The sequence below is a fragment of the Lontra canadensis genome, unplaced genomic scaffold (assembly GCF_010015895.1).
Source record: "Lontra canadensis isolate GAN:19392208 unplaced genomic scaffold, GSC_riverotter_1.0 scaffold10, whole genome shotgun sequence".
Lineage (NCBI taxonomy): Eukaryota > Metazoa > Chordata > Mammalia > Carnivora > Mustelidae > Lontra > Lontra canadensis.
Window position 1 is genome coordinate 17,084,240 of NW_022631004.1, and position 17,126 is coordinate 17,101,365.

Consider the following 17,126-nt stretch of genomic DNA (forward strand, 5'->3'; position numbering starts at 1 on the left):
ATTTTAAATAGGAAGCAAATGTGATAACCATAACACTTTTATCCTTAAAGTGCTTTACCAAGACATTAATGACCTTATCCTCACAACACCCCTGTGAGGTAAGTAAGCAATACTCTTACCATTTTACAGAAAGAGAAATTGGCCCCAAGAGTGACTTGACCTAGGTCCGCAAAAGGTTAGAGTCCTGGATTTTCTACTTCTAGTGACATGATCTATTCATAAGGACGTGCCTTTCTTTTCTTGAGATGCTTTCTCCGACCTTTTAGTAAAACAATAATACTTAAATATGTCACTCAGTAAAATTTATTTCCTCTGTTTGAAAAGAATATGCTTTGCTATTTCTGCCCCAGAGTGTGTAGGAAGTAACAGTTAGATGGTTGCAAATATTTTCTTTCCACATACTTCTGGAAGCCTTCCTCTTCTTTATCACTCTTCCTACCGATCTACTGAGTCACTCTGTTCTCTGTGGTTCCGCGTGTCCATCTTCAAAGTTCTCATTCTTAAGTGCCATACAATTCATTTGCTATCCATCCCAATCAAAAAAGGAGTGCCGATGAGAACAGGGAGTCAATCTGGGGTCTCATTTATTCCTTTCATCAGGAAGCCATCAGAAATATCTTGTGGAAACAAATAATCCAAGCAGAATTTGGCCTATCCACAGAATAATCAGATACAAAATCAAACAGAAGTCATTATTGAATTCCAAACTATGGTCTGGTCCCTTGTGCTGTCAAAACAATAATATTAGTCTTGGAGAGCAGAGTCAGAGCAGGTGGGAAAGGAGTTCTTGTCAGGGATCCACAGCCACAGAGCAGGATGCTTTTCAGCAACAGCTAGAACCTGCCTGGGTGAACTATTAGTTCCTTTGGAACAGTCTCAGAAGGTGCATTTTTTTGTGGGGGGGATAGAATGTTTACATCAAAATGCACCTTAACTCCAAGGAAAAGGCCAGAGCCAGAGCCAGGTTGACTGATCTAGAACAGGTAAAGCATCTAGAATTTTCCTCTCCAAGAAGGTTCTCAGAGCCAATAGAAAATCACTGTTGCAGCTAGTCCTCCTGGAGTGCTAGTGTCATTATCCACTGCTCCCACCTGCCCTCACTCTAGTTTAGTCCTAAAAAGAACATGGAGGTTCTTAGCATGGGTCTGTTTTCTTACTCAAAGGGTATCTTGGTAGTTGAATTGATAACAGTCAAACCATAGTAAAAAGGAAAAAAAAAAAAGAAAAAAGGAAAGAAAGAAACTCAACTAAATTTTCCAATTCAAATGTTGAGGGGAAAAAAGTACCCTGATCTGGATAAAAATCAATAGTGATATTCCCCAGCCACTGTTTGTCTCTGAATCTTTACCTGTAGGCTCCACTCAAAGCACACCATGGAATGATTAAAACCCACCATTGGGACCCACATTTTGGCTGATGGATATTTTTTTAAAAAACAAAGTTTTGTTTCTTTACTCTGCAAAGAGGCAAAGAGAAGATGAGCTCATTTGATGATGTGAGCTTCAAGGTTGAAAAAGATTGTGCAGAAGAACAAAAGTGAGAAATATTTCCTGAAGAGCTTTCGCCCACCTTAAAAACCATCCAAATGCTCCCCATGCACCCATTCTCTTGTCTGCCCAAAGCTCATTGAATATCAGACTTCAAATTGATCCCTCCATATATTCTCTAATAGATTAGGAAAAATTAATAACAGGACATTTGGTTTAGAATTACAAGTGGCTGGCTTGAGCTAGGTGACCTCTGGTCATCAGACCAGAGTACCATTGTGCTGGATTCACAGTGCTGTGAAGTATCTAAGAACTACAGGTGTGTGAGACTTCTCGCTGTCCAGCTGTACTGCTCATCCTGTGGGCTTCCAGGTACCATCACACCTGGAGAAAATACTATCCTGTGGTTTTATTTCCCAAGTAACGAGGTCACCACTATTCCTTATATGATGCCTTCGCTACAGGCAATAATGACTAAATCCTCGCAGCATCCCTGAGCAGGAGAGAAAGAGGAGGTTGGCCTTCTCTCTCTCCACTTTACAGATGGAGAAACCAAGGCACCAAGAGGTGAAGTGAGTTATCCATGATCACAGTGGGGACCCTGAATCAGCCTGTGATATTTCCTGATCTTTCTGGGTCTAAAGAAAAGCTTCTATGAGGTCTACAGCTAAAACAAATCTCCTAACCCCAATGTAGCCTGAGGACCACAGGGTTATGTTGGGGATAGAGAAACAGACCAAGGGAGTCATTTGATAGGTGACCAGTTGCCTATATCCACCATGGCATATGGCCAAAGGCTACTTCTAAAGAGATATTCACTGGGTTACCAATTGGCACTATACCCAAAAGAAATTTTTTTTTTTTTTTGTTCTCCTTGGTTTAAGGATGGATTTTAGGAGTAGTCCTTCTTGGATGAGCATGGATGAGCTGACTGACTTCAGTTTGCATTGTGGGGTCTTGTGATTCATGTTAGGGATTGGCAGGGGCCGGTATCTCCTACCTGGGCTTGCATATTGTTCTGCATGGGATGAGGCAGGCCAGGGCAGGTGTCCCGTAGGTCCTGCATGTTCATTTCCAATTTGGTCTATTTTTAGCCCTTGACACAAGGTGTTGGCCCTGTGCAGGGGGATCTCCTACTGTTGTCCGTCTGCTGCCCTCAGGAGCTGCCATTAATAGCACTCCCGACCTTTGGCTCTAGTACATACCAGCCATGTCCTGCCAGCCACTGCAAGGAAAGGTATGGAGAGCAAGAAGGCACAGCTCCTTTCCAGGAGGCAGAGAAGAAGCAGATGGTGCCCAGGAGAGTCAAGTAAGGCAGACAGAACCAGGCAGGCAAAGAAATAAAGCTGCAGGCTGATCAAGGCAGTGCCCTTGTCTTTTGATATTTGGCCAGTAGCACAAGATGCAGTGGTTTAAGCAACAAATGAAATCTTTAAAATAGCTAAGGATTGATGAGAAAGAGGCTTGTGTTGTCATTGCAGGAATGCATCTTTTTCCCTCGTGAGGGGCTTCAAAAAAAAAAAAAAATCTCTGAAAGGGCAGAGTTACCTTTCTACAAGTTTTGCAACTGGGACAGGCATGCATTGATTTAGGATGCTCTGGGGGCAGCCCTCTTACAAACGGTTGGTTTTGTAGCCTGAAAGAGACTAACCACAGCAATTTCCACATCCAGGCATTTGACCTGCCAATGAGAATGGAATGTTGCCTCTGACTCTGGCCAGTTTTGGATGAGGAGATAATGACACAGAATTTAACCTTGAAGAATCTTTCCATTTTATTCACCCCGTTCACACCTGGACTTCAATAAGAGGAGCTGATATTGACTTAAATTCATTTCCTACAAGATACTTGTGTGTGCTTCATAAGGAGGGGTGCCCAATAGAATCTAGTAGTCAATAAACGCTTGAGAATGAAATGAACAGAACTGCTACCTATAAGGTTGATCCGGCCACTGCGGTGAGTCTAGGTGTCTGTGTTCTCTTCTCTTTCATCATGCAGGGTCTTTCCACATCTCCTCTGAGCTCTTCAAGACTTTCCTGGCAGTTTTCTGATGCTACACTGAGAACATCCTTTGAATCTAGGTGAAATTAATTGCAATGAGCTCTCTTTGCTCTCCAAACTTAAATCCACCCCCAAACAAATCTGATAGTGTTATTTTAACACTTTTCAGTTTGGTAAAGAAATAACAGATTTTAGCTTTTCAATAAGACAATCAAATGAGTGTCCACAAGGAGTGTGTCCTCATGAAGGCCACCATGTAAAGGTGCTGTCATCACCCACAAGAGGCCTGAAAAGCTCACTTTGAGTAAGGAGCCACTGTTCTTGGAAATCAAAATACCATCTTGTGTGCTAAACAAGTGTTAGGTGATCCAGTCCTCTCCATTTGAGAAGCTAGGAGCCAGAAAGTGTGGACGCTATAGGTAGGATATGCTGGGGTCCCATTTTCCTTTGGAATCTGGCATCCTTTTCTCCAGACCAAAGGCTCAAAGCCTGCACACTGCTGTCCTTTCCTTATATCTGTTCCTAGATAAAGGAGAAAATATTCCTACAGCCTGGGGGCATCAGAGTTTGGGGCTCATTATAGATTCCTCCATCCCCAGGAGCAAGGAGTTGAATAGATAGGGGAGGGAGAAGTAAACTTTCTCTATCACACACACAAACACAGTGAGGGAAGTTTTGGTGTATACAAGGGAGTGGTGTACTGTCTGTTTAAGAGGTTCTGCAAATGAGATCAGCCTCAGAAACCTTTGCTTCTGCCACTATGACTGTATGGGAGGGAGTAAAAGTAGAGGGAGAACTGAGAAGATGATATCATTTGGTGTTTTCTAAAAACCTGTAAATTTTTCTAATAAGGCTTTTTTTGAGACAGGGCCTGTTGCCGATGCCATGAGATGTCACAAGGCCAATAGAATCATCCTCATGACCATGGTCCAGACAGGTCTCTGTACTCCTTTAAACTACTCTGGGATTCAAAGGGACCATGGCTATTGAGGTAATGGCAAGTTAGGCCACCAGGGCAGGGCCATAGAGTGTTGGCTGGATTTGTGCCTGGGGAGGTAGAGTGAGGGGAATCTGGTAGGAGTGGGAGGGTTGCTGGGACCATAAGGAAGTGTTGCCCTCCTCCACTGGAAGGGGACATGTTGGCAGCACATGCCATCAAGAGCGATGGGGCCTGGTCCCCATAGCACACCTGGTTCTCTACTTGTTTGGACAAGTCTGACCCTATGTTCTGGAGACAGAATAGAGAAGCATATTTGAGATAAGAGAAACTTTGAGGGTGCGTGAGGCCAGTGGGGGCTCTTCTGATGAATTTAAACTTCCTTAGCTTCATCAAGACCTTTCATCAAGGCCCTGAGAGACATGACATTCCTGTTTAGGATGTCTCAGGCTTGTGACAAGCAGCTCAGGGGATGTACCTCACCTCAGTGGTATCTGAGGAGAATGAGGTTTCCTTTCATGAGAGGCCCAGAGAGGAGGCACATCCGCTGAGCAATGGAGAAACAGGACCTATGGAAATGACGCTAATAAAATCAGCTAGATTTTAGAGATAGTCTCACATATCTGAGAATGAAAAGAAGAGCCAAATTCTCTATAGGGTTTGTGGGCATATTTGATGGGGACAGGTGGCAATAAGGAAAGAAAAGGGACTAGCTTTATATTTTATTCTATAGCTCCTGGTACAACACTCTCATCTCCTACCAGAACTAAATATTGAGAGTTAATTAGTTTTTGTCAGGCATTCCCTCTGGGGTGGGGATGGGGGCAACCGGGGCAGCCTGACCCAGTGCCTCATGATCCATGAGGGGTTTGCCAGGCACTCAAGCAAATGACAGACTAAGAGCAGATTCTCAGTGTGGGATGAAGCCACCAGTGCTCACTGAGTGCAAAGAGTGACCTTGACGCAGAGGAGCCTGAAGGGTCGGGGTTTTCCGAACCAAAGTCTTACAGGTAAGAGGACAGATCTCCCAGGGTACTGGGTGGAAAATGCCAGCCGCTGTTCTAGGTGGGAGGAGGCACACTGGAGGGGGAGAGACCACAGGGGAGTGGCTGGTTGGGACTAGTAGACAAAGGGTCTCCAGATGATTGGAAATGCAAGGACTGGTTAGAGGCTGATGGTGCCAAGAAGGCTGATGAAAAGTCTCATCTGGTCATTCTCTTTATGTGTCCCTGCCTCCCTCTCATGTTTCCTCCTTGTTTCCAGACTTGTCTTCATTCTTCTGTCCCTATGCAAAACAGATTTCCCTGCTCATAATGCATATTTTCATTTTTCATCCTTAGGAAAGTAACGGGCAAGATGGAGGTGTGGGGAGTAACATTTCATTGGATCAGAGTGCCCTCCTGCCTGAGTCCTGCCAAGCCCAGTCCTTCAGAGGTCAAAAGAAAGGATTTCTGAAATGTTCTGTGATCTTCTCATTTGTTCCCAGTGGCTAAGGCCCCAGAGAGGCCTCCGTGAGTTGGAAGTTGTCACCCCAACTTTGGCGCTCCAGGTCCATGAACTTCGGTTATTTTCTCAGTTGCGTGTAAACATAAACATACACATGAAACACACACGTGTGCACGCACATGCTGAATGTGTAGTAGTAGAATACAAGCAGCCAAATAAAGCTTGCGGCTGTGTCACAATGAAACAGAAAGAAAAAGGAAATAAATCCAAGGACAGGCAAACAAGCCAAAGTGGCAGAGGCCCCAAAGGGATGCATGGGGTTCACTGTTGAGGACTGCTCTGGTGATGGCACACAGAGCCCCAGAGCTGAGGCAGACAAGAGTTGGGACCCCAGAAAGCCAGGATAGGATGGCCCCTCTCAAATGGCCTCACCACCTCCAGCCTCAGCAGAGTAAGCAGCAAGCTAAGCCCTCGGTAGGGAAGCAGAATAAAAGGGAAAAGCACCGCTGACTGGATCGGAATTCCCAATTAACCATTGAGTGGCCCACGGGCCTGTCCCGGGCTGGGCGGAGACAGTCCCGCATGGGTGGTCTTTGCCAAGGCCGAGGTGTGCTCTGGGCATCATGCTTCCTACATGGGTGGGCACGAGGGCCACAGGCTCTCTGCACCTCTCCTCCCTTCCTCCTTTCCGCCAGGGAGGACCTGAGGGGACAACCGAGTCAGGGAGGACAACAGGACAGCACTGCAAAGTTTAGTAATAATAAAGAAATCAAAGGAATTGGAACAAAAAAATAAAAGGATCATCCAGTTTACAACTGAAATGAAATTGAAAATTTGTTCTTTTTTTCTTTTTTCTTTTCTTTTTTTTTTTTTAAACAGATTTAGATAAATAATAAGGGGGGTGGGAAAGAAAAGCCTCTTTGAATAATAATTTTTAAAAAAACCCCATAAACATAAAAAAAATCCTCAGTTTTTGAACTTCTCTTGAGAGTAGTTCAATATGAGGTCTTGCACCCTAAACAGTTATATCTGGAATTAAAAAAAAATCGCAGCTCCACACAACAAAGACAAACAGTATTTACTGAAAAATAGTGTGTGTGTGTATATATACATATACATATATACACACACACACATGTGTGTATATATATGTGTGTGTGTATGTATATATATATATATCTGTGTGTGTATGTGTATATATATATATATCTATATATATATATATATCTATATATATATATATATATATCTTTTTGTGGAGATTTTTTTTCTTTTTGTGATTTTTTTTCTTTTCCTTTTTTTTGTGCCCAAGTAGAGATACAATGGGATCGAAAAGATGCCCTAGAGAACAGAATATTCCTTATAGGAGTAATGCTTTGAAAAATAATATTTAAAAATGGTTGAACACACTTGCAACACCTCCAGAAATTCAACTTGGTACAATGTGGAAATAAATAATTGAATCAAATCTTCACCCAAATGACGTGGCCTCGAAGACCCAGAGTATGCTGCTGGTATGAGTCTCGCCATCCAGACAGGGGTTGATATTCAAGCACCACCCCCTCCTCCCCACTGTCTGCTCCCCAGCACCCTTATACTCCACCTCAGCCATACCCAGAGTCTGTCTTATATCTGTTTTCTACATTTCTGGCAAGACCTTACAGCAGACACATACACACATATATACGTGTGCTATGGGCACACACACACACACACATATATGCACACGCACACACACACTCACTACACACACAAAATTTCCCACTCAACCCAGATGCACCAAGTGAGCTGAATGACGTTCAGCCAACCACAATGGTGAAAGACAGAAGCACCAAACAGTCTTTGAAATGGGTCAGTTATTACAATTTGACTTTTTTTTTATATTCTAATTTTCCTCTTTTGTTAATATTTTTAAAAAGCACAAATGAAAAAATGAAGAATTCTTTCCAGATCAATTTAAGGCTTCCCACCAAATGGAAACAAAAGAGGCCTTACACAATATCATAGGTGATAATTGTATATCTTTCACGGCCTTAAAATGACAGAACGAATCATTTTTGCCGGTCACTGATTTAAGTATTGTGCCTTTAAATTGATGTCTTATTCTTTTTGCTACTATGCTGAGTTTTATTATTACTGATGTTCTTTGATTACAAAAATGGAAATTTCCTTTACTTTGCATTAGAATTTCCCATTCTTATAGAATTATTGGGGTAGATTTTTGTTTTGTCCTGTTTTGCTTTATCCCAGGAAACGAATGTGATTCTTAGCAGGTGAATGCTAAAATGGCACATAGTCAGCCTTCAAGTACCTTTTCCAGCCATCTGAGTTTCAAACAGCCAGCCTTTTGGCTCCTAGAAGGCGCTGATAAGTTAGGGGCAAGGACAGGGAACAGGGAGAGAAACCAAAGAGGAGGAGGGTTTTCTATGCCTTTGCTTTTGGTAAATTTGTTTTGTTCGATACAAATAATTGGATAGGAAGAATGATTGCTTTGCGGGTTTTTTTGTTGGTTGGTTTTCATTTTGATTCTAGATTTGTTTCATCTGATTGTTTAATTTTCCCTCTCCTGGTGCAAAAGTCACCAGAGAGTTTTGCATGAGGAAACATGACAGTACTTAATGAAACTCAGCACCTAAGGGCATAAGGCAGTTGAAGGTTTTGTTTGTTTGTTTGTGTTTTTTGTTTTGTTTTGTTTTGTTTTTATCTTTCAATCAGCACCAATCCCATAAATGATCTACACTTGGTGTAAGGTATAAAACTTTTTTTTTCTTTTGGAGTGGAGACAACTCCTCCTTCTCCACCCTATGAACCATAGTGTGGGATTTTTTTTCAATACTGTTTCTTATGTGTAAAAAACAAAAGAAAAGTTTTCTTTTTGTTTTTACTTACAAAACATAGAGAATATCTTTGTATACATACAGCGACTGGAAAGAAAGCTTATCTGAAGGGGTTGTGACTTATTCTTTTCTTTTTTTTTTTTTTTTGTAGCATTGGTGGTTGTGATGGTGGTGGTGGTGGTGGTGGTTTTGTGTTTTGGGGGAAGGGAGGGTTATATTTCTTGTGAGCGGTGTTTACCACAAACCAAACTTAAGGTCCCCTTCTCAACTTGGGTCAAGATGCTCTTAGAGTGAAGACTCATACTGTAGCAACTCATAAAGGAGCGGTCCGTCTCGATACCGAATGCCTACTGCGGTGGGAGTGACATACTGCAGAATGTTAATAGTCCTTCTCAACCTCCTGTCTACAAAATGAGCATCCCAAGCTGGATATCTCTTTCTTGGCATGTCAATCTTAATGAGGGGCCCTTCTGGGTGGTAAGGACGCCCCGACGGGGTAGGGGGCCCCATGGGTCTCACTTGGAAAACGGGCAAGCAAGTGTCAGCCGTGAGATCCTCCTGTTGTTCCGTTACGGCTCTGGTAGGCGTGACCTGGGTCCCCCGGTACCCAGGGGTCTGAGGTGCCATGGGCTCAACATCGGGGGGCAAAGGGATGCCCCAGAGCAGCTCGGCACAACAGGAGCTGGCAAAAATCTTAGCTCGCGGCCCCATGGGATGCAGCACACCATAATATAAGAGCATCGATGCGATCCCAGCCACAAAGCTAATAAAGACACAACACAGTGCTGGCACCGCATAGGAGTCAGTGGTCTCCGGGTTTCTGTAAAAATACCAAAGGAACGTCAAGGCAGCATTCTCGGTCAAGACTATCGTGTAATATGCAAACATTCGATATCGAGTCCGCCCTTCCTTGACGTTAAACCAGCAGAAAATGTACACAATCCCTACCACCATGTTGAAGAGGATCTCCTCCCACTTGGACATGCAGAAGTCTGTTCCGCCATGGATGATCCAGAAGGCCATGGCGCACCAGTGAACCACCACGAAGATCCCGAAGTAGAGCTGGAATATGGAAGCAAAGAGGGCAAAAGAGATAACTCTGGATGAGATGGTGAAGAGGCGCCAGAAGAGGTGGATGAGGGCCCCTCTGTAGCTCATACTCTTCTTGTCGTCCCTGGAGTCCCGCAGCAGCTTGTGATAGGAGGCTAGCACCCAAGCCAGGGACATCAGGGAAGTCGCAGAGGAGACACCTGCCGGAAAGACACAAACCCACACAGTCAAAACCTTGGACATCAAGCGCTGGGCACGGTGGGGCTGCCAGCCGAGGAGACGCCCACACACACAGCAGTCTAAAGGAGGAGGAAGAAAGAAACACACAATCAGGAATGGGATTTCAACGTCACAGCTGTTCCCTAAGCTGACAACTTTGGAGGTCTCATTTTACATTTCACAACCCAGTCCAGAATTCCTGGGGACCTACTACTCAAGACTAAGGCAGAGGCTGATGTGCTTCGCCAAGGGAGCCGAGAACTGGGGACACCATGATGATTCACTGCAGTGGCTGCGGGCCAGCAGGCACGTGTTCAGTTTTAAGGAAACACGAGCTTGTGGGGATCCTTGTTACACACGTGTGTGTGGCCAGGGTTGGTGGCCCTGTTACCAGCAGCCTGTGCTCTCAGAAGAGCCCACAGAAGGGATAACCAATGGTGAAGCCCAATAGTTTGCTCACTGCCCCAAGTTCTACCACTATCCGCCTCTGGGAAAGCATTGGAGTCTCTATTACTTTTTCATCAGCTCACCCATGGCTCTGAACCGAGGCTTTTGCATTTAGCTTCTCCATTCCCTGACTATGAACACCCTGACCAAGGGTCCTGGGGTATTCTGACTGTTTCGGTGGTTGCCTTTCTCACTCACTCTTGTCTCTCTCATTCTTGTCCAATTTTTGTTGCTTTCTCCAACCCACCATTCTGCTCAAAGTTCTCTGAGGCTTTGACATGGGAAGCCCGTCCTTGTCTCATCTCTGTCCTGACTCAACAGCACTGTTGTTCATGCTTTGAGAATGCCTTTTCTGCTCACCCTCCTCTGCTCATCATTCCCTGCATTTCTCCCCAGCAGGCAAGTGAATGTGTCTGATCCCAAATCATACTTCAATTGCTATAGAGCAATTTTATTTATAATGTTGCCTATGCTGCCTATTGAATTTCTGTAACTCAATCAAACTCAACACAATAAATAGTTACCGGAGTTTCTCCAAATCCACCTACAAGAAACCAGTTATTAGGCAAGTGTTACCATATGACCCCCTCTAAAGCAAGATTCCCCATCACCCTTTGACACTCCCACGTATGTTCTCCATCCATCCAAAGGCTCTTTTGTTTTGCCTTTCTCTCCACATTTCAGAACTAAACACAACTAAATTCAGTTGGAGTCCTGAATATTGTTCCTTTGGTACCCATCTCCTTACTGGGTTCCCTCCCTTGCACTACAGCCCAATTCCCCACAACGTTCTTCCAGGCTGAAGTCAAAGTTACATCATCAACGTCTCTCAGCTCAAAGGTCCAGGAGCTTGCTCATCAAGAGACTCATTCAGCTGCTCCAGCCCTGTAGCCTTGGATTTGTCTTTCCCTGGGAACCTGCTCATCCTCCCTCTCCCTTCCAAGCCCCAGGGGAGAGTCAAAGTTCCCCTGTCATTTTACACTCTCCCTGCATTCACTTTCCTCATCGACCTCACTCATATACTCCCAACATCTCACAGAGACACTCAGGTTTACAGCTTGCAAAATGATAGAGTGCAATAATAAAAACCATTATGTTGGTGTGAGCATAGAAAAACCTCCAGACTGTTAACTATTACAATGAATACGTATGGCTTTTGTAAATAATGGCAACCACAGTTGACAATAAATAGGGGAGAAACCATCCCAATTCTTCCATAGAAGCCAATCTTGAGAACATCTAATACATTTCCTATCACCTTTCTGGAAAGTTATGAACATGGTACTTGATGTATCCTTCCCTGTCCCTTGTACACACAAGGCATTTCCACCAGCACCTGCTGAGGCTGTGCATGCTCTGCAACCACATCACAATGGTCATCCTAACCTTTCAGAGCCTCCTGAGTTTGTGTTGGCTGGGGGTGGGGTGGAAAGGGAGGGGAACAGGTCTTCTTGGGAGTCATGTGATTTAGGCTGTGGGTTTCCAGAGGGCAGGGAATGTGCCATCCTCTTGGTAGTCTGTGCCAGGCTTTTTGCTGATCCTTTCCTTTACCATAGGAAAGCTCCTCTTGAATGTCTCTGTGACATCAGCCCTCTCCTGGTGAACTCATTTCTTGATGTTAATAATCTTGGTGGTACCACTGACCTTTAATAATCAGATGGGAGTTCTACAGAAGATTAATGGGAAGAAGGCGTGATTTTTTTGTTCCTTCTAATAAATCAAAATGTATTACTTCCCTGGTTCTAAGAAAAAAACACGAGTGCCAAGCTCATAAAGTAAGAAAAAGCAGCTTAGCTTTTGCCAGAGCATGGTCTAATTCAGGCTTATTCTGAGTGTGCTTTTGAACAGACTTGGCGGACAGAAGCGGGACAGCCTCTCAGCCTTCACTGTGCTGGCCGTGATATTCTGTGTGTTGTGATATTCGCCCTCTCCATATCAAATACAAATAAGCAGGAATTCATCTCCAGCAATCACACCAGGTACAATTTTTCATCATTATTCCATCTTCTGGGTTACCTGTGGCATGTCCAGATCTGTTGCTGTGGTTTTTGAGGGCCTGTGTTCTGCTCCTGCCTCACCCTTCATGAAGTGTTACAGAAACTGCTTCCCTCGGAGCAGACCTATACACTGCCTTGGTTCTTGGTTAATGCTTCCAGAATTGCTCTCTAGAGTTCAGCATGAATGTCCCCTAAGCATCATAAGACATTAATGTGAATTACAAGGAGGGCTTGGGACAGAGTCACATGGAAGATAGATCTGAGTGCTTGGCCAGCTGGCCAGCTGATGCCCAGCCCCACTCTTACTTCTCTGCCTGTCTGTTCCCAACTTGATATATTGTATATCACCAAACAGTCAATCCACAGGAAGCTTCATGGACCACCCCCTTCAACCCACTCATTCAACAGGTTGCAGAAGTACAAGGGCTTGGGTTCCTTGCCCAAGGTTACCCTGAGGACCACTGACAGTACAGCTGTCAATTAGGTCCACGGTACAGCTCTCTGCCATCTGGATCACGCTGGTCCAGGCTCTCCACTCTTTCTGCACCCTGTCACTTGGTCAGCTCTGCTCTCCAGAGACCCACCAGGTAGCCCCTTTCCTGAGGTCATTTGTGATGAAGGCCATCAGCCTTCTCTAATTGCATATGTTTGTTCTAACACCAAGCTGTTGGTCCCTGAGGGCCTTGAATGCCAGGCCACATCCTTGGCACTGTGCAAATGCTCCAAGTTAGAGCAGAAAGGGAAAGGGGAAAGTTTTTACATGTGCCCTGTGTACAAGGTGACCAGGGCAGAGGCCCTGTCCAGGACTGGAAAAAGTGCGTTTGTCTGGAGCCTCTTCTCAGAGCCAGGGCAGGGTGAGCAGGGACAGGAAGGAATATGAGTGGGGACATCATGCCATGTTAAACCTGCTCCACTCACTCTGCCAGCAGCATCAACAGAGATGATCCTATGGGGAGGGAGGAATGCCTGGAGGGGGCTAATTCTAATTCACCACATTCACCAAAGAATTCCCTGTTCTATGCAAAGTTGTAGACACATTTTAGGGGGTCCAGAGTTAGTGCTGCTGAAGGGCTGAGTACATCCTACAGTGGAGACCAAAATACCAGGCCCACTTTAGATCCCATTTTGGGAGTTGGGTTTCTCACTGGATGTTCAACAGAGGGTAACACTTGCCCTCCGGGGGCTCAAGAACCAGTGGTACCGGGCATTAGATGATACATTTGTTTTCAACTCGCCTCCAGGAAACTTGTCTGGATCCCACCTATGACATTGGCACACTTGTTATGCTTGGTCAATGGATCAAATGTCCCATGATTTGCCACCTTTGCATCATTTCCCTGGACAAAACCTGTGGCCTCCCCCACCACAGGACTGTAAGTGCATCTTGTCCTCGAAGGACTGTCAGCAGAAGGTGCTTCAGGGCAGCCAGCTAATTGGGGGCTCAACTGGGGCAGGGGAGGGTGTGCCCCAGATGAATGTGTTCCCTACAGAGTAGTTGACTGTCCCAGAGAACACCGCATGATTCACTGAGCATGTATATGCATTATCTTATTTAGGAGAACCTTGTGATGTAGGTAATTACTATGGGCTGAACTGTGTCATTCTTCCCACCAAAAAAGTTCATATGTTGAAGCTATAGTCCCTAGGGCCTCAGAATGGGACTTTATTTGGAAAAAGGGTCTTTAAAAGGGTGATTAAGTTAAATGACATAATTAGAGAGGGCCCTAATCCAATCTGACCTTGCTCTTATAAGAAAAGGGGATTTGGATACACAGAGATACCAGGGATGCACTCACAAAGAGGAAAGACCACGTGAGGACACAGGAGAAGGCAGTCATCTGCAAGCCAACGAGAGGGGTCTCCAGAGAAGTCAATCCTGCCTCCACCTTGATCCTAGACTTCCAGCCTCCATAACAGCAAGGAAATAAAGGTCTGTTTTTTTAGCCACGCAGTCTGTGCTACTTCATCACAGCAGCCCTAGCAAACTAGTACAGTGCTCTAATTCCCATTTTTTAGAAGAAGAAACTTCAGATATTTTTCAGAAATCATATGTCCATCAGGAAGTAGAGTCAGGATTCAAACTCAGAGTCTGACTCCAGGGACCCTGAAAGCAACTGCTATACTAATGGGCCCCCTAGACATGGCCTTAGAAGAGGCCAGGTGAGGGGAGAGGAAAGAAAGTCGAGGCATTTTGAATATGGAGGATTTGGATCTTTTGCTGAGGGGACTGGGTATCTGAGAGAAGCCCTTGATTTTGGAGCTACAAACCAAATTTGCATTCTAGTCCACCTTCCTCAGGAGAGTAGCATTCAAGCCACAAGGAAAGAGGTGACTCCAGTAGAATTAACTGAGATCGTTTGCCTCTGTCAAGTCATTAATCTTCAAAGGCCTGCAGTGTATTCCATTCTAGAGGGAAGAAGGCAAGGTTTTCCCTCACTACTGTGGCTCACTCGGAAGATTTCTGTCATGTCTGAGATCAACCCAAAAGTCAATGCATTATCCTGGCCAAGACCCAAGCCCAGGGGAACTGGCTTCGGAAGAGGACTTGTGGCCCCCTGTGAGATTCTCAGACAGGCCTGGGAGCATTTACGATTTGCTCCTACTATGGCTCAATCGCTTTCTATATTCCAAAGATCAGACTGGAAATTGTTAAACACTTCACGTTCAGCTGTGACAAGTTCTGGGCAGTGACCTTCATGGCTTGCTCACTTTTCCTGGTGCAGACCAGGAGGCGGGGCTTGCAGCTGGCCCACTGAGCCCAGCCTCACCAGCTGGGAAGATGCTGGAGTCTCCAGCTGGAGACTCCTCGGGGGTCGGTCACTCCCTTTGAGAAAAGCTCAGGAGAGGGGCCCTCAGGTTCTGATCGCTGGACCCAGGGTTTAAGATTTCTAGAAATGGAATGGCCATATCTATGACTAATGTAACAGAGCATGAGGGGCCACAATCTGCAGTTGGACACCCCTTACCGAGGAGCGGTAGCCATCAGGAAATTTGGTGGTGCCAGTGCAATATCCAAGGATCACTCTCAGCTGAACTGTTGCCAGTTGGGGAACAAAACAAAAAAATGTGAGTGTGGATATCCCATTGTTTGAGAAGCATAGTAACATGGTGTCTGGGGAAGGACAGGACTCTAAAATTGGAGGGCAAGGGGGAGATGAAATGAAAGAATAGGAAGGGAAGATACAATGCAGTGGGAGGGGTCAGGGTACAGTCACCAGGGTGAGGTAGGGAAGCTGAGATATGACAAGCCCAAAGCAGGGCCATGACCACGGCAGGGCTGCACCAAGGAGCCAGCAAGTGGGAGCTCCAACACACCAGCAGAAAGGGAAGCTGAAGGAGAAACCAGACACTACAGTATCTCATGGGGAGAACACAACATGTGGGTTTGAGGAGTACCCTGAGAACCCCCAGGGGTATCTAGAGATGGCCATGAGATGAGGTTAACAGCAGGACCTTGTTCTGCGGAGTGGTATGTGCACGCCCAGCTCTGTTACCAGCTGCTGTCCCCCACCTTTCTATCACAAGGTCTTAGTACCACCACTAAATCACATGTTGGAAAAACACTTGGATGAGGGATTCGATGGGGCACTGAGCACAAGGTGGAGCAGGGTAGGAAGAGTCAGCTGTGCAGACTCCCAGCTCCCTCTCCAGTGGCTCCCTCACATCAGCATATAACCACAGTCAAGTTCTTCTGGTCTTACAAAGACTAGATCGTCCCTGGACCCCCACACCTTCCGCTAGTGAGATTCCATCTCCTTTTGTCTCTTCTCCTCCAAACTTCTCAAGGGTAATCTCCTTGCTCCCTTAACTCCCCTGCCTCCCCTTTACTCCTGAATCCAGCCCCCATGGAGAGCTCTCTTTGAAGTCCTCAACCAATTCCTTCGTGTACAGTGTAGATGGCCTGTCTCTCCTGACACTGTGTGACATTTGGCATCCAGATCCACTTTGTTCTTCTTCATACTTGACCATTAGCTACTGCCCTAGTTATGCCATCCTCTCTTTGCTGGGCTGTTATCCCCATTTTTCAGGTAAGGAAACTGAACCTGAAGTTGAAAGACTTCAATGTGGCCGTAGCCACGTTCTGAAATTACATACTCACCTAATTTGTATGGTATGGTATCCGTAGAGATTCCCCAAGCCAAGAAACATGCTCAGTTGGCTATTTGTCTACATGCATGTCAAGGTCAACATCTCCCTCTTTCAACTCTCACCTCTTCCCTAAAGCTAATATTAGGGGAACTCAACCATCTATTCTTCAAATCATCCTTGTGTATTTTCCTCACATTGAGCTCCTGGTATCTGGGTGGTTCTTCACTTTCCCCCATCCGACTTCCCCTATCTTCCAAAATTTTTTAAAAATCTCAGTCTCTTCTTGGAAATGCTCCCAGGAAGAAGACATAGCAGCTGTGTGCACAGTTCTTGAAAGATTCCTGCCTGTCTCCTGTCCTCACCTCCACCCAGGAGACACAACAAGGGAGCACCTGGTACAAAGTTACTTTCCCATTCAGGCAATGAGGAGAAGGAAACTAGCATCACGGATGCCACCTATGAGCCAGGCCCAAAGATGTTGAGTAATTTGGCCAAAGTTACACGGGTAGTAAGCAAGAGAGCTAACAACAGAACCTGGGATTACCTCACTCCTCATCCATGATTGATGTGCCTGAGCCAGCTTATCCTGACTTGTGAGATCCAACTGTGAAATTTA

At 45.3% G+C, this 17,126-nt stretch overlaps 1 protein-coding gene across 1 annotated transcript in view; it reads right to left on the reverse strand.

The window, feature by feature from the left end:
- Positions 1-7,200: 7,200 nt before the first annotated feature.
- The window catches only part of XKR6 (XK related 6), a 294,560-nt gene continuing 284,634 nt past the window's right edge, over positions 7,201-17,126 (reverse strand). The window contains exon 3 of the mRNA XM_032855735.1: positions 7,201-9,958. Within this exon, the coding sequence (XP_032711626.1) occupies positions 8,994-9,958 (965 nt within the window). The 3' untranslated portion in view covers positions 7,201-8,993. The remainder of the gene's footprint in view (positions 9,959-17,126) is intronic.